We start from the raw sequence: 23,312 nt of genomic DNA, 5'->3' as shown, positions 1-23,312 counted from the left end.
TAAGCAGGTAGATCAGACTAGATAGGCCTAATTATAAAATTAATTTTTCCTCATATCTACCTTCCACCATCTTATTATTCTTCCTTGCTATGAACATTGCCTTTTCCATTTTGTATGGCACGATTCTTGTCATGCACCAACAAAGTCTCATATTATTAACTCATTAAGTATATAATGTATCTTAAGTCATGTTTTATACACTAGCCTGCTCAGACGTAGGAGACAACTGCAAGCCTGCTTTTAATGGTATTAATATCTGTTTTGTTTTATTGCTTAAATTATCCATTTGAAATTATTTTAGCAATAATTTTATTCTTATGCCTTAAGATATTTTAGCAAAGGTCAGTTATCAAATGGAGGACAATTATCTCTTAGAAGTATAGTGGCTGTCCTCATGAATGTTACCAGTATTTCAGAATCTTCCAATCTTCTATGATCTCCTAGAGACTAGTCTTGAAAAAGACTGTAGTTAGCACCCTCCTCCCTCCAGATTGCCTCCTGAAGGAGACTTCATCATAAATTTTCAGAGCATCAGTTATTCAAACAGTTCTAAAATTTTAACAGAGCGATTCTGGGCGTTTAAGCTTGGGAGCATCTCGAGGGAGCAGTGTGGAAAGCTTGCCACCATCATCAGAGGGCAAGAGGATGAGTGCTGACATGTCTGAAATAGAAGCAAGAATAGCTGCTACCACAGGTAAAAAAGGAAATGCAGGTATCTGAGGTGGAGAGCACTAGCAAGTATTTTATCATGTGAATAAGCTTTCAAATATAATTAATTCTCTGTTATATTTTTGTTGTAATAGTGGTTTATGTTTTGTTAATAGTGGGTGTCTGGTGGTGGTTGTTTGGTGTTGTGGGTTTTTTCCTTTTTGTCTTAACAAAACAAAACAAAAATTGGATTGGATTGACAATATACTTCCTAAGTCTTTAGCAGTTCATTTAAGGATGCCTTTGTTACAGGCTGTTGAAGAAATGATTCAAAATTAATATGTCCCTTTAAGTTCAGAGGAGAAAATAGAAATACTATAATTTACTTTTAAGTCATTGTTTATATCAAACAAAGCCTTTATCAAGCATAGCTCAGTTGATACTTTAACTGAAAAAACTATGGGAAGAAACCAAAATTCTTGCCAAACAAAGATTGTCTTATCTCTGCCAATAGATTGTAAGCGATGTGATTTATGTAGGTTATTTCCTACTGAATGACAAAATATTTTGTTTTAAGTTTGGCAGAAAACTATGTTCTAAAGCCCAAGATTAGATAATTCTGCCTGCTGTTCCTCATATGAGCATGAATAATTGAATTAACTGTGGTTATTTTTCATTTGGAAAAGTGCTCAGTAGTTTTTCATTGGATTCTTAAAGAAACTAGCTTTATACTGATGTGGTTTTGTCTTTTCACATTTTTAAAATGTCATCATGAAAGATAGAGGATCAGAAATTAAAAGGTACATGCATATTTAACTTATTGGAGTTAACAACATTGCTCCTTTTTCCTAGCAACATTTTCAGTTACTTTAATTTGTTCTTCTAAAATGATGTTTTTCCTTTTGTCAAGATAGAAATTGACCAAATTCCCCCCCTCCAAAAAAAAAGAAAGAAACATGAAAACTACAAATTTAGACAATAGCTTTCTCAAAAAAAGTTAATGTTGCCTCCAAAATACTGACCAAAAAAAAAAGTATCCTGGACTCTATAATGCTGTTTTGTTTGTTTTCTGGGATCACTTGCTCTGAGAGTAAGTGAACTAATCAATATTCAAAGATTGAATAAGGGCTGGCAGGCTCATGCACACTTAAGACATGGCAAGAGTAATTTTAGTCTTTGAGGTGAATTACAATTTGGTCTCTGCTTTTAAAACCATTATAAATCTGGTTTTGTTTATTTTATATGAGATCCACTTTTCCCTAATAAGAAGTTTATATGGTTGTGTTTCTGTGAAAGATTAGAAATTATTTATCTTTATGGTTTTCAGTTATAGTTAGTTTATACAGGATATACAGGCCTGATAGGTACATTCAAGAAAAGAATTGCATCCAATTTAAAATTTACACACACACACACACACACACACACACACACACACACACACACACACACACATATATACACACATATATACATATATCCAAATTTTTGTAATTGGAATACTATTGATAACTTATGTACTTTGATCATTCCCCTCTTACCTTCCTCATATAATATAGGCAGGTTTTTTTTCCCCACAGACAATTTTAGGAATTATCCTCCTTGTTGCCATGCAGCTTTGACCATCTTTGTCTGTCTTTGTCTGTTTTTATCTTGGCTTAATTCAAACTAATGTGTCTGAAGTGTTGTATTGGTAGTTGTTCGCTTTTTTAATCTCTGCTTTTCTTTCATAAGCATGGATAAAACGTTAGATAGTCTTGCATGTAGTTTTGCATGTTGTTAACATAACTATAGAAAAAGTATTCTTTTTTTTTTGTAGTCAATCATTCTGTATGTTACTATTTGTAGTGGTTTGCATGTGTATTGTATATGTGTGTTTTTGCAGCCTGTTCCAAGCCTAAACGGGGCCATCGTAAAACTGCTTCATTTGGCAACATTCTGGATGTCCCTCAGATCGTCATATCAGGTATCATAGACCACCTGAGTTGGTCTAATAGCTAAGAAGCTGGAATAATGACCCACCATATTAAAATAAATAAACAAAAATAAATACTTATTGCTCCAATTTTTAGAGACCATGCAAGTAGCTATTTAAAAGGAAAAAATGACTTGCACAAAATGATCAGGTTGGTCAGCAGAAGCGTTATCATCATAGCATGGCTTGAAAAATGGCTCAGATGTCAAAATATAATTGAAAAAGCCAGTATTTTCTAGGAGAAAATGTGACTGCTAGAATTGATAGAAAGAATTCCTCTCATCTTGAATTGGATAAATGTTTGCTAAAATTAGAAGGTTCTCTGACTTCCTAGTATATGACAGAAAAAGGCAATGACTTTTAATTTTCCCAAATTCCTATGTCCTTCTTCAGTACATGTCTTTCTCCCTCACTACCAACTTCATATCCTGCCTCTTTTTGTAGGTAGCAGATGAAATAGGAAGTTCACAGTGGGGAAAGGGATTTCATGAATGCTATTTTACTCCATTTGGAAAGCCAAAACAATATAGAATTCTGAGATATGATGTTTTGCTGCATATGTTACTAAAGAAGAATCTTATATACCAAGAATATACTTCTGATTCATTACTTATATTAGGATAATTGTTTTGTTTTGTTTTGTTTAACTCTTACCTTCCCTACTATGTTTTGGTTCTAAGGCAGAAGAGTGCTAAGGGCTAGGCAATGGGAGTCAAATGACTTGCCCAGGGTCACACAGCTGGGAAGTGTCTGAGGCCAGATTTGAACCTAGGACCTCCCGTCTCTAGGCCTGGCTCTGAATCCACTGAACTACCCAGCTGCCCCTGGATAATTGCTTTAAATTAGAAAATAGTTTGTGACTTTTCTGCTCAATCCGTGCATGGTATCATAGTCTGTCTGATTTTTGCTTTTTTTTTTTTAATTTCACCAGTTTGTTAGATGATTCTAAAACAGGGTATTCAGTGAAAGCAACATATAGTTTCACTTTCACTATATTTGGTTGCCTGTTCCTCTGCCAACCCCTAATCTTAATGAGGTTATTTGCAGGAATTTTCCCCCTCTTGCATTATTCCCTCCCTTAAGGCCTGTTTTATTTGTCACAAATAAAAGGAGATTCTCTCTGAGTTGTTCAAGCAATTAATTGAAAGGAGTGACTCTTGTGGTCAAAAGTAAAAGAAATTATTTAAATGTATGAAAAAGGAAAATTAATTAAACATTGCTTATTATTGTGCACTGAAATCTAGTCTAAAATTTCTTTATTTCCATTGCTACTTCCATGTCACAGTATACAGTTTTGCATTCCTATCTACAATTTAACTTTTCTTAAAACTGCTTACTGAGTTTTATTTTCATAAGAAAAGATTGAGAGACAAAACATTAAAACTTTGATTTATTTCTAACTTCTTGGTTTTTGAAGTCTTAAAGTGATGTTAGCTTAAAACAAAAAACAAACCTCACTTTCTACTTTAGAATCAATTCTGTGTATTAATTCTAAGACAGAAGAAAAGTAAAGGATAGGCAGTGGGGATTAAGTGACTTGCCCAGGGTCACACAGCTAGGAAGTATCTGAGACCTTGAACCTAGGACCTCCCATATCTAGGCCTGGTTCTCAATCCACTGAGCTACCCAACTTCCCCTTAAGTTAGCTTTTAACATAGAGATTTTTATCCAACCAGAATAGTTCTTAAGTTTAAGAAATTAATTTTTAAGACACCTAAGTTCAGTTCACTGCAATTGTTACCAATTTGTTATGACACCAAATCCTGACCTGAAATTAGTTGTTATCCATGTAAGCTTTGATTCCCTGTAATGCTTAAAGCAATCAGGAAAATATCAAGATAGCCAATAATTTTATAGAACACTAAAAATTCTATCCAAAAAGCAAATTTAGACCAAAAGAAAAAAGCTTCTTGATGATTCATGCTATATAAAGAATGAAGAATCTAAGGAAAATCAACATGGAAAAAAGGAGACTTAAGAGAAACAGAATAGCTGTTTTCCACTTATCTAAAGGACTATCATATAGAAAGCAAATTTGACATTTTCTGCTTTGCCCCTGGAGGGCAGAATTAGAAGTTGTTGCTTGAGTGCAAGTTGCTAAGAGGAAAATTTAGGCTTGATAATGGTTAACACTTTAACCCTAGCAGCAGTACTATCTAAAAGTAATGAGTGGTTGACCACTTGTTTGGTCTGTTGTAGGGGGCATTCTGATTCAAGCAAAATTTGGACCTGATGACTGAGGTCTCTTCTGACTCAAATTCTGTGTGATTCTGTAAATGGAAGGAAAACATTACCTGTAACCCACCCAAAAGTGTTAATTGATTTATTGAGCATGTGGCTTTTTGCATGGCTATGCTTTGTATTGTCAATGTTGTGCCTGGAAATGTCTACCACCATTCGATTTGGATTGAACTGTGCTTTTAAATCATTAAAGAATATCATCTCTTTCAAGTTTTATCATTCACATTGTTACTTTTGAATATGAAGTATTTGATTTCATTTTAAACTGATAGATCTCTAAATTCATTAAGTGGCCCTTTCAAAAGTTCATTTTTGTAAACATTTTTGCCATATTTTCTAATTAAATCTTTTGTGCAAATAAGTGAACTCTTTTCTTTTTGGTAAAAGAACATAAGCTCCAAGATTGAAAGTAGTTTTGGGGAAGGAAATGTACATCATATATGAAGTCCTATAAATCATCTTTGGGGAATGAGCCAAATGTCTTTAATATTGATGAAAGCAGCAAATATTTAAAACTTAGTGATCCTTAATTCCAAAAAATTTTCTATGTTTTAGTTTGGGTTTTTTGTTTGAATTAATGTATTTCCCAGAGAGTTATATGGCATAGCCAAAGAAAATACTTTTTGATGTTTTAAAAATAGAATTTAGAAGCATAGAAATTCACACATATTTTCTATTAAGGTTGAAGTAGTCCCAATATTGTCTGAAATAATGTTTCCAAAAATTAATATTTTTCCTTTGGCACAAAGTAGTATATAGGAGATATAGTCCCTGGAATGCATTGGTGATCAGAATTAGCTTATTTGTGTAAGTATAGGCTACTTTATTTTTTTATGTAATTTATGATCCTTTTCAAAGTTTTCTGTTTCTTAAAATTCTTTAAATTTCCATGAGTTCCCCAAAAGTCAAAGACCTTGACCAAAGTTCTCAGTCACTTTTTAAAGTGTCTAAATAGTTATACCAAAAATATAGCAGCATAGTGAATCATATGTAAAAAAGGCTAATAAACTTACCTTTCTATCTTCTGGCTACTATAAAAAAAAATTCCCCTTGTTCAAAATTTAGGGCTCTTTTTTTTTTTCCTCCATCCAGTCATTCACCAAAGTAACCTTTTTATAGGGGGAAGAATAGAGTGGACTAGCCACTTAATTGTCAATCAACATGAGAGAATCAGTCTCAGTTACCTGATCCATACTACAAAAGCATTTTGTATAACCTTGCTCTAGCCTAGTTAGACCAAAGGTTATACTTTTAACATCAATATCTAGTCAATGTAGATATTCCCTCTACTGGGCAAATTGCAGCATCTTTTTTTTTTTAATGGTTTTGATAGTTTGGATTTCTTCCTTAGGAAACTACCTATTCCTGTCATTTACCATTTGAGGAATGGATCATATATCTTGGAAATGAGATCCATATTAGGAAAACATGCTGTAAAAGTTTTGCAGGCTCCCCCCATCTTCCCCCCCCCAAAAAATAAAGTTTTGTTCCCAGTTGCCTGTTTCCATTCTAATTTTGCTGGCATTGTCTTGGCTTTCACAAAAAAAAAATTCTACCGAATATGGTTCTACCCTATATGTATTATAAAGGAAATACTTTATTGCCCCCAATTTAAATCACTCCTTCATATTCCTTCCTACTTTTTCTTAAAAAGTACTGTTTCCCAAAATAATAGCTTATAATAGCAACAAAACTATCCCACAACTGTTCACTATAATACCCCCTATTCCATTCAAAAAACAAAAACATTTTAGAGCTAGAGCATTTCTTGGTGCATCATTAGCCTTTAATTCAGTAGATGGGAACTATTTGTGAGTCATATTATATACCTTTCCCCTGGAATAGGAATGAGACAGTGGAATAAGCAGTCCACACCAAAAAAAGAATATAAACATGTCATCTACAATTTAGCTAAAAGCACCACTAGACCATGCAGTCCTACTTGTTTTCATTTGTATAAAAGGTTCTCCAAGTGACTTATTGCTTCCTCAGCAAGTTAGGGGTATATAGGGCCTGGTTACCATAGGGGAGGGGGAGAAAACATTTAGGTCATATAAAGTTCTCAATTCAGAATGCAGACAAGTTAGCCTTGTTTTATGTTTATTGAACTTTTTTGTGAGCTAATAGATTTAGATTTTTTCCCAAGGCCAAGATATATTTTCTTGAGTTTTTTCCAGCCAGCAAAATTTTAAGGATTTAAAAGTTATAATCCTTAAGGTAATTTTTTTTAATTTATCATTATAAGTTAAGATTAAAAGCCTGGAAATCTTTGTTAATTCATTTAACTTCTACTTCGTATGTCATTTTCTATTTCCTTCTTATAACTTTTATTGCCCATACCACATATTCTTTTCTGAGTGACTAATTTTTCTTGCCTTGGTAAAAAGTATGTTAATAAGGTGGCATCTAGGTAATTGAAAGCCAGGCCTAAAGGCAGGAAGTTATTGGTTCAAATATGTGGCTTCAGATATTTCATAGCTTGTGACCCTGTGCAAATCACTTAACCCCCACTGCCTAGTCCTTACCACTCTTCTGCCTTGGAACCACTACTCAGTATTGATTCTAAACCAGAAGGTAGGTGTTTGTTTTTATTTTAAAAGTATGTTGATAGAGTAGAGATTATAGTCTTGAAACAACGTATCAGTCACAGTATAAACTATTTATTGTATCATACTTGTAGTTAGTTTATGGTGGTAAAGGTTTTTGTTAGGAGAATGGGGGAAAGGATTAAGTGGTTTATAGTTTTAAGAAGTTCAGAATGTAGGATTTGAGATAGCTTGGGCTTCAGTCCACAAATGAGCAGAAAGAAGCTAGCCAGTTAAAAACTTATATGTTACGTGGAGAGAAACTGTCCTAGTGGATACAGTAATGACACAGTAATTCAGGTTAACTGTTATGAAACCCAGAATGTTGTTTAGAGTTTCTTATGTAGTACTGGTTATCTCTTAACAAAAACTAACCAAGAATTCACAGTGCCTTTTGATAGAAGAAAAGTGCTTTTTAAAAGAACTGTTATTGCTTGTTTAAGATGCAGAAGTCTTCAGCGATCCATACTTCTCTAATAATAACATTAATTGCCCACAGTTTATACTCAAATTGATTTGTCATTGTAAAGTGTAGCTGCTTTTACAGGGAATTTTGTACTTAAACTGTTCTGTTAATGCTATTATAAAATCCTGTCATTCATAACTCACGATTGAGTTATTAACTTAATGTAAGAGAATTTTCCCCCCTCCTTTTCCCCTTTACCTCTATTTATAAGCATTTGAAAATTCTCCATCAAATCTACAGATGGACTCTTAACTGCTTCAGTTTTTAAAAAGTGGTATAAAAGCACTTTGCCACCTATTTTGTAATTTCTGAGGCTAAAATAATTGAGTAAAAATAATGAAGTGATTTAATGCTATAATGAGTAATGTGCTCATAGCTTGTTCTTAGAGAAATGATAAATTAGCTATAGATTTCAGTCACAATGATACCAGAATCTTTTTTTTTAGGTGTTCTGCCTAACCACTTCCTGTTCTTTTTTCATGTATAGTTTTCAAGGATTTTGAAAAGGTTCTCAAAATAAATAGTTCTCATCTTTATGCATATAAGAATGTTTTTTGAATTTAATATGCAGACAATAGGACTATATGTTTTTATATTTTAAATTTTTATTCCATAATAATTACAGATACATTCCTTTCTTTAACTGCCAATCCTGGTACACTAGGAAATTTTCTAATTTTTTTAATGATATTCAGGGGATGGAAGGGTAGCTAGTTGGCATGGTGGATAGAGCACTAAGCCTGGAGTCTGGAATCTGGTTTCAAATGTGACCTTACACACTTCATAGCTGTGGGACCCTGGGCATTCACTTAAGTCTAATTCTTGCCTTCAGTCTTAAGAGTTGTTTCTAGAATAAAGTGAAGGTTTAACAAAATTTTTTCAAATGATATTCAGGATTCTTTTTTGTCTTAGTTAAATTTGAATCCTACAGTCACTTTTGCAATGATAATTGGAAATAGGGACAAATGCCTTGTCATTTAGGAAATATTTTGTAGATAATGCTGCTAATGGAAAAATACAGAAAATTCTGTAAATGCTATATATAGAAAGGGGGAAATGGCAAGGTCATTAAGATGAAGTTTGGGGAGAGTTTATAAAGTAGTTAAGAAATTCTGGGTAAAATGTATCTAAAACTAGCAAGGAACAAGAAAGTAGACAATAATAGGTACTACATCAAAAGTTAGGTTTTTTATCATTTATGAATGCTTTCTAGGTGTGTTAGTACAGTTTGAGCACAAGGTAAAGCCTGATGGTATTGACCTTAAAAAATGTACCCCTGGAAAGATAACCCTCCCCAGGTTGAGATTTGGGCAAGGGGGCAAGAATTTATTGAGTGCTTGTTGTGTGCCACCACACTGTACTAAGTACTTTACAAATATTACATTATTGATTTGTCTAGAATTCATTAGAAAGCAAAAGTCCAAAGTGATACCTTCCTCAAATATGAAGCTACTTTTATCTGTAATTGTTAACACAAAAGTTGCCAAAGCATCAAATGGAGATCTGAAAGTGCAGACAAATTGAATTGTCAGAATACAAAATCATTTCTAATTTTGTCTGAAAATGATATCATAATGCAGTACAAAGTGCTCTTAGAATGTGAATAAAGGTATCTTGAGAATCTTAATCACAAAGCAGATGTTTGAATAGTCAAAGCTGAGAATGCAAAACCAAGAGCTGAAGAGCATCCTATATATCAAAGTAGTTATAAGAAAGGAGTCTGGAGAAGGAGAAGGACTTTGAAAGAAAGGTGTACTGTAGGGAGTGGGAGAGAGAAAAGAGAAAGTTCTTTGGAAAAGTTTTAAATTATTACATAGAAAGGTGAGTAAAAGAAGCCTTCCTAAGCCAAGAATATAAGGAATCTGGATAAGTGTGTTTTCAGGAATTTCTGATTCCAATTCCTAAACCAGGAAAGCAATGGTCCATGTAAAGCTTACTTATTCATTTTTAGCTGACTTAAGGATTAATCAATTGATTTCAAAAGCCATCTCTTTCCATCTGACATTACTGCACAGAGAATGATTCAGTGATATAACATATAGGTCATGGAATTATTTTTCCCACCTAGCATTTATAACCATATACTTTACCTATTTCCTTGGTTCTAAAATAAAATGTTGTTCTTTATGGTTACCTATGAAATCTGTATTCACTTGTGACTTCAAAACTAGCCATGATATTCATAGCACCACCTGATTAACTAGTTAGTAGATCAGGCACCCATTCCACTAGGTTTCTACTAGTTCTTTTACAGGACCATGTATAATGTTTGTATGAGTGAGTAGCCAAATTAGTATTCTATAGGGTAAAAAAAATTAGAATCAATCAAAATTTCCTATGAACAGACCTAGTAATTTTCATTTGAGATAACAGGAGATGGATTATCTTATATTCATATTTCTAAATTATGACTTAAAGCTTGATATTGGAGCAACAAGTATTTGTTGATTGCAATCCTTTTTTGCTTTGTGTGAACTATTTGCCAGATGGTTTCTGCCATGGTTATGCTAATTGAAATGCATCACCCAGTACTGCTTGCTTTGTCTCTTCCTACTAGCCTGAAAATTCCTCATTTAAAGGAATTCACTCTTTGACTCTCAGTTCTGCTTTCCTCTATTTCCTTAAAAGTTTTGATTCCCTATTTCTTCCCTAACCCAATCTGAATATTTTAGTTTGTTTTTGTTTTTATTGCGATAATGATCTAATGGTTTAGGGACAGTTATACCAGGTTACTTAGATTCACAAATGTTGCTAATGTGAAACGAGAATCCCAGACACTTTTATGAGCTTGTTTTATTCAAGCTAATTTTAGAATTGTGTTGTTGAATGAAATGTGTCCGAAATTGATTTTAGGCAATTGTTTTTAGACATGGGAAATATTGTTTATATCCTCCAGAAACAAAATGAATTGATGATATTACCGTTAATACCATTGTGTACTAAGTTTCATTATTAAGTACTTTCTAAGAACTAGTTTTTTCACATTAAAAAGATTGAATACTTTGGGATCTTTGAAAATTTTGGATAAATGTGACGATAATTGTCTTAAGAGTATAGGTAAGAATTCAGCTTCATACCACTAGAATTTGAATTTAATTAAATATATTTATGCAGAAAACCATTATTATTTTAAAAGGTTCATTTAAATTTGTGTCAGATAAGTACATTGTGGTCTTGAGAACAATAAGTATACTGAATTATGCCACCAATTAGAGCCGAAGTTGGGAAAATCAATGTGATGTGTAGGTTACGAAATACTGAATATGAATGGTATGTGATCATAGGGGTTACAAGTACTATAATGAATGTTTCTGAGTGCTGCCTGCTAGTAGGAGAGTTACGTAATGCAGCTTTCAAAGTCAAAAGAATGTAGAGCATTGTGTCAGCTGTTACTCAGAGCATTTTGGTGTTTCCTTTTGGACAGCTGATCTCTCATCTTAGGAGATACTATATAAACAATCCTATTCCAAAACAAAATGCCTAGTGAAAATTTTGCTTAATTCATTCAGTTTTTAAAGATTTGCTTTCTTTTCAACTGATGAGATTTTTGAAAATTGTATACCTAAAAAATCACAGTCTTCAATTCACATGGACAACAACATTTATAATTGATAGGGGAAAGGCAGATAGTTGTTTGGCCATATAAGGAAAATGCGAGGAAGTTTTTGTTCACAACTGGGCAGTTAAAATGTTAAGATTCAGTTCAACAAATTTATTAAGCACCTACCATGTTCTAAGTCCTGAATTCTGATGAAGACTAATATTGGACTAAGTATGATTTTGTATATTTCTTAATGAAAACAAGGAAGCTGAGCCTAAAGATAGTGGGGCTTGGAAAATAACAACAACAACAAAAAAGACCACAGGTCAAAGCTACTAGCGTCTTACAGCATGCTTAGCTATCTTGCATAACGTAAGGCCCTTGAAATAGATGCCGTCATCAGCCCCAGCCCCCAAGCATTAATCCTATTTAAACACATGACAGAAGATGGTGGAAGAGAGAGTAGCAGCTATTCATGTGGTAGGAGTGGTTATTGTATTAGGGTATATTTTCTGTTGCAGGCCAGCATTTTTTGAGTTAAAACATTGCAGCTGTCTCTTCTCCTTTCCTTTTCTTTCCCCCTCTGCCTTTTTCTTCCTCTGCACCCAAACTGTCATCCTTTTTTTTCACACTTTGTTTCTCTCTTTGGATTTATTTAAAGTCCAACTTCCTGCTGTACTCTTATTTCATTTCTAAATACATGTGAGTGTTTTATTTTTCTTCTCTCTAGCAGGCAACGGACAGCCAAGGCGTAGATCCATTCAAGACTTGAGTGTTACTGGAACAGAACCCAGTCAGGTAAGACAATTCTTACATTCTCTGTCTTTGAGGAATACAAAATTAGAGAAGACTGCAACTTATTTTCTAATACATTTTGTACAATCTGAGCTATAAATTCAAATAAATTCTATGACATGAAACTTTGACCAAGTTCTTTTGATCTTGAACTTTAATCCTTAGAGCTGAAGCAAGCTGACTTGACTTGAAGAATGTCTAATGAAGGCAGGTAGATTAAAATCCAAGTAAAAACAGAAAATAAAATAAATTAAGCTGGGTATTTGAAGGTTTGGGGGAGAAAGTTTATGTCAACTAGTAAAGCAGTTTCACTTAGAATATTGATAGAAATATATGATAGTTTTTTAATAAATTCGCTATTGCTCTGTAAGATGAACCAATGGTACTATTCCTATCTTGTAGTTCAAATGGGCTCTGGCATTCCCAGGAAATCACTGGCATGCCTAGAAGACTCCTCCATATTTAATATGGCATCATTTATCAAAATTATATAGTTATAATCCTAAAAAAATTACTTTAAAAAGTGAGCATTCTTTAAATGCCTTTATCCATGTTATGATTAACTTATTTCCTTCATTAATTTTCATAATGTAATTCTTCATTTTTTCTTCTATGTTATTTCTTTGACACTTTCCTAGATGACTCAAGAAATTGTATTGTTTATCAAATGTCAGTGTTGTAATTTCAATTAAAATAAAATCTCTGGTTATTTGACTCAGCTAATGGGAATTAACTTGGTGTTAATATGATTGAATCACACTTTTTACTTTTTCCTTTATTTATATTAACTTACTCTGTGTATATTTTCTTTCTATATTCTATAGAAATAAGTTTTGATAATAGTACCTTTTTAATTGATTTTTTGTTTTTATTAAGCTAATTGTATTCAGATACAATGCATCAAAAATTAGAAATTCTACTTTACAATTCTAATTCAAAACTCTAACTCATGTTAAGTGTTCTTAAATGTTGGCTATCGTATATGATGTGAACATTTATTATTTGCAAAATATTTTAATGCCTTTTATTCCAAGATAATAATTCATTGCCATTTTCAATTTTTATAATGCACTTTAAATGTTGAAAGTGCTTTTAAAATCATTAACAAAAATCTAAAAGCCACACAACCCCATTCAGATCTTTAAGTACTCAACCTCCATTTTATAAGTAGAAAGATTTTTTAAATGGAATTTAAAGTGTTAAAATTCCAGGGTTTTCATTTTTCTCACTGAAAAAAAAATTCTTGTTTTTGAAAATGACTGTGGTCTACAATAGGATTGCCCAAAACGTTTATAATATGTTTCTTTTAGTGTTTTTGGTGAATTTAAATTTTTGTTTCCACCTAATTAGCCATTTTGTTCATTGTTAATATTTTATTTTGTAACAAATCTGAGCTTTCAACTTTCTATTTTCCTATCTGAAATATATTTGTTAATTACTCACAATTAGTAGCAAATAATTGGACATCTGTCATCTGCTTGACTTCCTAGAGGCTTGATGATCTCATGCTTTGAAACTTTCTTTACTACTGTCATTGATATCCTAATTATGATCTGTCTTCTAGCCAAGAGTTACTCCTTCTACTAAGAATGTGATGCTTCCTTTCATTCATTTCACAAGGATTGTAATGCCTTTTTACACTAAAGAATAATGGCATTGCTTTGTATTAGTGCTCTTCTTTCAACCTTATTAATTTTCCTACTAGTGCATTCTTGTGAACATTATGGTTTCTTTCTCATTCCTTGATACCTCCAAGTGTGAAAGTATAATATACCCAAGTCAGAATATCTAGAGTAAAAACCCTGTTGGGTTGAATTGTTCTAAACTACTCTAACTATTAGAATTAATTTTTAAAAAACTATATTTTTTTTTCATTCGAACAAGATAAACTATTTAAAATAAGTTGTAGGAATTCTATAGGTTCTGGTTTACCTGGGCTGCTTTTTTTTTTTAAATAGATCTGCTATCATAAACTCTTTAATTATTGGCTGTTTGTTTTGAAAATAAGCACTAAATATCCCTTCTGCTGCATAAGTTTATGTCAAATGAGATTCAAAGAAAATACCCTTGTTTCTTGTGGAGATAATGTAAAGGTATTTTGGCATAGTAGACATTGTTGGAAATAAAGTTAGGAAATTCTCAAAACTTATCTCCAACTCTTGCTAACTATAAGAGGATGCACAAGTCGTCTAAACTATGTTAAATTTCAGCTCTCTGGGACTTGTCTACCAAATTATATGTGGTCTAGAACTACAGAAAAGCTGAAAGACATTCCCACACGCTTGGAATCATAATTCCTTGACTTACTGACATGGTATATACACGAGTAGTAACATTATTACTTAAGAAAATTGTTGTCTTCTCAGTATAGTTCTTTAGAAACAAGCAGGCTCCTATTACTTGGGAATATAGAGTTTAATGAAAGAACACCTAGTTTATTTTGCCATAGAACAAAGAGAATATGTCTCATTATGATTATTGAAAAAGGAAAATGCCTGGAAATCTTAATATACCAAATAATCTGACATAATAATGTCAGAAAAATGTCAGAAAATTCAGGAAACATTATTCAGCAACTATGTACGTGACATTTTTCTAGGTGCTAGGATATATTGTCTCTAGATACTGGAAATGGAATACGGGAATATTGTCTAGAGAAAGGAATCAATGAAATTCTATTTCTAGTTTAACCAGTGACATAAGGTAGGGTTCAACATTTTAAAGTAATTTATATTTCCCTTCCTGCAAACTAGTAGTTACTATCTCAGTAAATTTTTATGTAGAATAAGATATATAGAAAACCCTTATGTAAAAAGTATGTGTGTTGATTGAATCTTCAAAATACACATGAGAAATATTTTTTAATTCAATAAATATTTGTTGAACATTGTTAGAAGCCTGACATTATAGGAATTTAGGGATATGATCCTGTCTTCTCACCAAAAAAAAAAAATAAAATAAAATAAGCCTAGTTATAATCTGGTTAAAGAGATGTAAATGAAGCAATTGAAAAACAAGTACAAGATAATAAATAAGATATCTAAAATATATCCCTAGTTCTCTGTTAGTTTTAGTCATACCTTGGCTTCTGACATTAAGTGGCTAGTCTCCTTTAGTAATGGACTAATTTAGACTTCTTTCCACAATGATGTGTTTTAGTTGTGTTATGGGCCAAACAAATGTAGACCATCTTTTGTAATCATTCTCCTCACTGGTGACAATGGAAATTGTTTTCTGTAAATCTAGAAATAATCTTTTTGAGATTTGAAATTATTTTCACAAAGGAAATAAGCTCCATTGTCACACTCTTGGGAATAAATCCTCATATTTGGGGCATGAATATGATCTTATAGCAACTGTAAATTTACAGAAAGCCTGCTTACTCTAGATAAAGGCAAAAGACAAATGCTTTAGTTATTTTTTAAGGTAGTGAGTATTATTGGGAAATACAAATTTACAATCCTCATAATCATAGAATGGAGAACCAAATATGGATGATTTTCCAGGGGTCTGTTTTTTTAGTGAAAAATAAAAGTTGTTTGCTTAGTGGCTTTATTCTTATTGCCAGATAACCAGTCATCCAATTCTTTCTACATTAGGAGAGGAACTCTAGGTCCTATCACCTGTATAGTAAGTAATTCTTACTTGTTAGGAAAGCTTGGAAAACTAGTGGTTCTAATTCTCTGTATGGAACATCAGATGAGCCACCTGCCTTTTGTATAGTAAAGGTTAAAAAAAAAAGAGAGACTAAAAAAGAATAGGTTCAAGTCATGGAAGATATATTATAAATAGTATCACTTATAATTTTTGTATCTAATTATATATCTACAACCACATAATCAAGGTCACCCTTTGTTTCTTGTTCCCTAAATCTATATTCTTTTTTCCCCCTTTTCTTAATAAGCAGCTATCTAGAAATTTCTTTCTACCAAGATCTTGCAGTAGCCCACCCCCACCCCACTCTACTCACCCAGATCTCACCATTCTCCTATGGTTCGTTGCCCTGTGATATAAGCCATAAATATCAAATTGTTCCAGAAATCAGATTAAAGAAAGAAAAAATACTGAAAACCAACACTAATTGTGGGCTGATTTTTGGTTTATACAAGGCAATTTAGTGTGAAAAGGAACACAGAATGTGGCCTATATTTAAGTCTTTATATACTTATATATGAATGTCTTGTTTTTTTCTCTGTAGAATGAAGACTCCTTGAGAACAGGGATTGTTCTGTCTTGTTTTTATTATTTTTATATCCCCAACAACTAGCATAATACATGGCATATAGAAGGTGCTTAATAAATGCTTGTTGGTCATTGATTCAGATCAATGTTAAAGATAACAAGGTCTGTCTGCTCTGCCTCTTAAGGGAGACAGCATGATATTAATAAAACTTCTGCTCTTAATGATACAGAATGAACCTAATAAAACTCCTTATAACACATGTGAAGTACAGGAGACTTTATGGATATCTGGGACAAAGAATAATACCTACTTTGTAGGTTTCCTTGTTATACTAAGAAATATAAGCTATACATTGAGTATAAATAGGTATATGGAAATACCTAACATGAATGCTGAGTTCATTGTTTTATGGCTAAGACTATATGCAGAAAGGGGTAAGTTGGGTTTTCTAGCATCAGGTAATTTGGTTATTTTTTTTTTTAACAAACCATTGTACCTCATCTACGCTATTCTTGTTCTACTGTCAAAAAGAAAAAAAGGAAATCACATAATAACAAGCTTTCCAGGGTATTTGTAGTTTAAAGAAGCTGTATAATAAAACCAGGATTATTTTTGAGGTTAAACTCCTGGGTTAGTAATCTCATCTCTTATGTACACTGGCTCTCTGACCCTGAAGAAGTCTCTAAAGTCCTAGTTTCCCCAAGCAACCCTTTCAAGACTTATAGAGAAGGGACAGACTGGCATTGGTGGAGGAAGTTCCTTGATGAAGTCAATAAAATGCTTTACTCATAACATGCAAGTTTACATGAATAAATTCACTAGGGGCTTTCCCCTCCCCTCCATCCCCTGCCCAGGATAAAGAAAGTATATCCATGCCATCCAAATACTTAAATTTTACTCTTTTGTTGACTTGTAATAAAACTGACATTGACCTCCCTATTTTGACAGTTATTTATTGGCATGTAGTTGAAATGTTCATTGATTAGTCACTTAATGGACATCCCATTAAGTCAGTATTTAGGGTTTTTTCCCCTTGTAATACACAGGAGATAACATAGGGTTTTCATAGATTCAGAGAATTAGAACTGAAAGGAAACCAACCACATCTTAACCTACCTTAGAGACTACAAGGTGGAAGTGAAATAGAGTTCTTGGGCCTGGAATCAAGACAACCTGAATTCATATCCAACCTTAGACAAATTTACTAGCTGTATGACCCTAAGAAAATCATTTAACCTCTTGTTTGCTTCAGTTTCCTTTACTGCCTCTGGTTTGTGAGGATCAAATGAAATGATTTTGTAAAGAACTTAGATGCCTGGCACATAGTAGGCACTATATAAATACTAGCTATTATTATCAATTAAAACCACCCAATTCTACAGATGAGGAAGTTGAAGGCTAGAAATGTTAAATAGATTTCCCAAAGTTGCAGAACTGGCCAAATTACTTGGAAAGTCAACCTAAATGATAGCATTAGACAAGATATATTAACTTTTGAAAAATATGTTCCCAGTTTTAAAATTGAGACAAAAATCATGTCATCATTCATTTTCCTAAAACAACTCTTGATTCTTTTTATATACGTAGAGATTTGATCCTGTACAAAATAACTCTGGTAAATGCCTGTCTGCGCTAATTACTTCTTCAATTTAAATTTGGTTTAATAAAACTGCTGTGTGGTATTTCTGTGCTCTATTAAAGATTTGTCATCATTCCCAGTGGTAAATCAAATTATCTACCTTATGAAAATAAAATACTCATTTTAAAAATACCTTTGATACTTTGTAACCTTGTTGAACTATTTTTTAATACTTTGAAGTTTTTGATCTTATCAAAACTACTGACTTTTTTTCATTAGTTGCTTTGTTCATTAAAAATGGCCCAAATTTAAGCACAAACCAGTTGGATTTCAAATTAAAGACTAAACAGATATCATATTTCTCATTGATATCACTTACCTTTCAATTTTTTAATTGGAAAATTACTGTTCCAGGTTTTGATTGATTTTATTTGAAGTTTACTTTTAGCTTTTATACCCAACACATTGAAGCAGCATCATGTTCTTCATTGAGTAATGTATCTTTTCAAGTATAAAGAATCCGTTGTCAATTTATGGTTTAGGGTTTAACTTGTTATAACCTTTCCTATGGTCTTAAATTAGTAGAGACAAAATTGGAAACTGGTGACAAAAATATCAACTTCATTCCCTGGTTTCATAGATCCAGGAACTCTAGATGAGAACAACCATGTGGATAATATGAGAGAGACTGGTCCTAGGACAGATGACAAATTAAAACAAATTCCAAAGTAGGAAAACATTTTCAAAATGGACTCAAACTTCAGAATTATCGTAGTATATTTTGTGTTCAGCTATAAGATTATTCACTTTACTAGGTTTGATCACATTTTTTAAGAGTTCTCTCAATCTTCATCTAGATATTCATTTATTTCCATTGGAATGTTTTCTGAACCTCTTTGTGGTTTATTTCCCTTTGTTTTTGTTTTAAGTTTTCTATCTTATAAATTTTCATTCATTGTCATGAGTCACAAATATTTATTCCTATATTTTTCTCTTCTTTCTTGTAGTTCTAAATTAGATCAAGTCTTAATACTCTTGAACAGTTGCCTGATTTCACTAGAACTCTGAAAATAAAATATTTCTTTGTAAGCATTTGTGTTGGAAAAGAAAAACTACAATCCAGTCAGTACAACATTCTCTTTTAGTCACTAGGACCTTTAATAATTTTTTTAAACTAAGGAGGATTTGAAATCTTATATCAGATGACCTACACTTGATTTATTTGGAACATATCTCAGAGAAGGATGCCAAAGTAGGAAATGCTGCAACAAATACATGAAACTCTTTATTGGTTTCTATTTTATTGATTTAAGTTAGCATAGTAACTGGAAAGAGCACTAGATTGAAGTGGAGGGCCTCCAGGTCTGAACTTTGCTTTGCCTTTCATTACCTTTGTGACTTTGGTCAGATCACTTAATCTGTCAGGTCTTAGTTTCCTCATTCATAAAATAAGGGAATTGACCTCCTAGATGTTGTGAGCCTGAGGTGAAACACCAGTGATGTGTTAATGCATCACAAATTCTGTTTTATATTCACCCCTCTAGTTACATTTAAACCTTTTAAATTCTATTTTATTACACTTTGATTTCATTTATCTGCATTCTTTTTTGTTTCTATCTCTTTTGAACTACTTCAGTGGTATACACAAAGCAAAAAAAAAATAAAAGACTTATTTTTCATGAATAGTTTGTAAAACAATATTCAGTCATTCCTTTTCGTATGGTCATTTTTACATGGAATTCATATGGCAACCTTTTTTCAGAATAATTGTTTTTTTCCCAATCATCTTTCATTTCTTCTTTTATAGGTGAGTAGTAGGTCATCCAGTCCTAGTGTCAGAATGATCACTACCTCAGGACCAACTTCTGAAAAACCAACAAGGAGCCATCCCTGGACCCCTGATGATTCTACAGGTAACTTAATCGTTGTTTCTTATTTTTAATAGGTTGTATGTAAGGATTCAGTTTTACCTTTATTATGTTCAGTTAGTGGTATCAGTCATTTATTTAGTACTGTGAATTTCAAAACTATTCCACCCTAATTAGACCATTCTTTAGAAGATCTGATTTAGCTATTTCCTGATCAATAACAATAGAGATACTTGGAATAACAGAATTAGGTCTTGGGAACTACATTTTCTCCTCCCTTCTTAGTTTAACAAGATTAGGAAGGTCTGCATTAAACTCACGATTTAATTATCTGAGAAAATGGCCTTCAACAGACATGTGCAAAAAAAAAAGGACAGACCTCTGGGCTGTCCTAAGTCAAGTTTGAGCCACCATTGGCACATGTAAGACACAGGAAGTAAGGTAGAGAACTGCCTCTGGAGTTCTCATGACTTCCTGTGGAGAGGGCTAGAGTTCAGTTCTATCCTGGAGCTCAAGCTTGGAGGATCCCCACAGACAACTTTCCTTCAGATCGGTCACATGAGTGATAAGGACTGACTCCTTTGCTTGCCTTGGCTTTCCAAGGCCTTAATGCCCACTTTGGCTCAGCCTGAGCCAGAGTGGTTCTGAATTAAACTCCTTTCCTTCTCTCCCTCCCTCTCTCTCCCTCTAATATTTTATTCCTCCTGTTGTAATTAAATCACCATAAAAATTTGGCAGCTGACTTGGGTATTTTATTATTTGGGATTTCCCTTGGTGATCATTTAAATTTAGATTTTTTCAGTCTCAACCATAATATTCACCCTTTACAGTACCTACTATGAGGGTTAAATTAGGAGTTTTGAGAAAATAAGAGAGAAGCTTTTAATAATTTAAGTTTTAATGAGAATATAGTAGTTATAAATTAATATCCCTTTAAGCCAGAGAGAAATCTAGGAAAGAGGTAGAGAAAGAAAATTTCCTAATGTCTATACTAGTTATCCTATAACTACCTTTAGTTACTACATAAAACTGCCATTAGAGAAAGTGCAGCTGATCACCCTTCAGCTCACCTCACCAAGCAGAATCTATGTGTATATATAATCTCCCAACCACCAACTAACTAATCACCAACTCACGCCACCAGCAACCAACCCCCAACAACCAACTTTCAAACCTCGTAACTAGTTGCCAGCCCTAACTGTCAGCTACTGACTCCTTTTATATCCTTTTTCTGCCTCACTTCCTGTCTATGGTTTCTACTTCCTATCACAGTGGTCTTGTTAATCTGTACACATTTCTATAGTAAGAAGACCTCCAGGTCCCCCATTAAATTAAAGAAATTTAAGAATTCCTTTTCACAGTAATATATGCCAGATACTTTGCTGAAACCTGGAGATACAAAAATAGTCAAAAGGCAGCCCTTGTCATCACAGAGCTTACAGTCTAACAAGCATAAAGATGTTTACAAAACACCTCTACTGGAAAAATAATAAGAGAGGAGAGGTGTTAGAATTAAGAAGAGTTGGAAAAGATTCCTTGTAAAGCTGGGATTTAAAGAAAGCCCATAGGCACAGAGAAGGAAAAAGAACATTTTAGGACTAGGGCACAAGCAGGAAAAATGCCCCAAGCCAAGAGATTAGAGTGTTTTATTTGTCAGACAGCAAGACAGCCAGTGTCCCTGGATCAAAGAGTACATGGGGGAGTAAGGTATAAGAGTACTGGAAAGAAAGGAAGAGAATAGGTTATAAAGATTTTTGAATACCAAATGGATCATTTTGTACTTCATCCTAGGGGTGATAAGGAGCCACTGGAATCTAGTGAATAGTGTAAGATTTAAATTAATACCCAATACTCCGAGTATCATATTTTATAAAGTTTATTAATAATCACTAGAGGTAAAGAGATAAAAGGGCAATTATTTAACAAAATAGAACCATGTGACTAGACTCTCTTACCTGTTTAAAAAGACCACCAGCTGCCACTGCCATTTACAGGAAGAAGAGAGAGAGGCAGAAATACGTTAGCATGTAATGACACGAGAAGAATGGGGTACTGGGAATTGTAATTTTTAGGTTGTCAGATTCCAATTATACAATCCCCTCTATGATTCTTTGGGAGACTAGTTTCCCCAACGGATCATTTAAGCATAACCAGCTTATACCTCTTAAGGATCTTCAATTAGAGGTACACACAATATTGCACTTGCTATGGGGAAATTACAATAATTTCAGGATAAAAGGGAAATAAAGGAGAAAGAACAAAACCAATGATTGCTAGGCACATTGACAAAAAAACAATTAGGGGGCAATACCCTTTGGCATAAGAGTGTACATTCAAAATAAATGCATTCAACTCCCCACAGTTCAATTCACCACATCCCAAAGTTTATTCTGGATCTTTTGGGTGGAGGTGTATGGTTTCTATAGACATCTTCATGATGCCTTCTCCAAACAGTTCACTTTCTTGATTTGGGGAGGTAGCAAGTTTCTTGTCCTAAAATTACTCTCAAACAAGAAAATTTTTTATAATTATGGAATTTTATGACAATAATACAATCCCCCCTGAGGAAGATGTTGACCAACACATGGATCACCCAAGGATACATGGCTGAATTATGGGGGGTTCTCCCCCAAAAAATGTAAGATTAAATTTAATACTCAAAGCATTATATTTTATAAAGTTTATTAATACTCACTAGAAGTAAAGGAATAAAAGGGTAATTATCTAACAAAATAGAACCATGTGACTAGACTCTCTTGCCTGTTTAAAAAGACCACCCACCTCCACTGGACTGCCATTACAGGAAGAAGAGAGAGGTGGAAAAACATCAGCACGTAATGACAGGAGGAGAGTGGGGTGCTGGGAATCATAGTTTTAGGGTTTCAGATTCCAATTACACAGTAGGAGATGTGCCCTAATGAGAACTATACTTCAGGGAAATTATTGCTGGCTGCACAGAGAGTAGGTTAGAGTTGGGAGAGACAAGGCAGGCCATGAAGTTATTGCAGTAATCCTAGTATGGCATGATGAGGTCCTGTACCTGAGTGTGGTGGCAATGCCAGAGAAGAGAAGGGGGCCTTTGGAAAGCTGTTGCAAAGGTGAAATTAGCAGGCCTTGGTAACAGATTGGATATGAGGAGTGAGAGAGGAGCCAAGAATGATTTCAGGGTCATGAGCCTCTACAATAAAAGGGAAGATAGGAGATGATAGATAGAAGGGGAGTTTGAGGGAAAGATGAATGTTGGGTAGAATCTTTACAAAGGCAAAGTCATATTTCAATTATTCAAGTAGATATTAGGGCATGTACCTTAGCAACATTCAATAGGAAAATAAATCTGGTTTCATGAAAACAAGCTTGCCTTCTGTATTTTTGTTTCCATGGGTTTGAGTATTATTCCTGATAAGAGGCATGAAGTGTTTGGTGGAAATCAG

General features: G+C 33.4%; 1 protein-coding gene across 8 annotated transcripts in view; it reads left to right on the top strand.

Annotated features, from left to right (window-relative positions):
• MAP3K7 (mitogen-activated protein kinase kinase kinase 7) overlaps positions 1–23,312 on the top strand; it is an 81,975-nt gene that overhangs the window by 44,393 nt on the left and 14,270 nt on the right. For 5 of the 8 annotated variants that reach the window (XM_007484327.3, XM_056818599.1, XM_056818598.1 and 2 more), the window contains 4 exons: positions 565–694; positions 2,534–2,614; positions 12,187–12,254; positions 19,821–19,926. In XM_007484327.3, coding sequence (XP_007484389.1) covers positions 565–694; positions 2,534–2,614; positions 12,187–12,254; positions 19,821–19,926 — 385 coding nt within the window. The remainder of the gene's footprint in view (positions 1–564; positions 695–2,533; positions 2,615–12,186; positions 12,255–19,820; positions 19,927–23,312) is intronic. The other 3 variants (XM_001367250.4, XM_007484328.3, XM_001367301.4) reach the window with 3 other exon arrangements.

The sequence above is a fragment of the Monodelphis domestica genome, chromosome 2, assembly GCF_027887165.1.
Source record: "Monodelphis domestica isolate mMonDom1 chromosome 2, mMonDom1.pri, whole genome shotgun sequence".
Classification (NCBI taxonomy): Eukaryota; Metazoa; Chordata; class Mammalia; order Didelphimorphia; family Didelphidae; genus Monodelphis; species Monodelphis domestica.
This window is presented reverse-complemented; position numbering and strand designations above follow the sequence as displayed.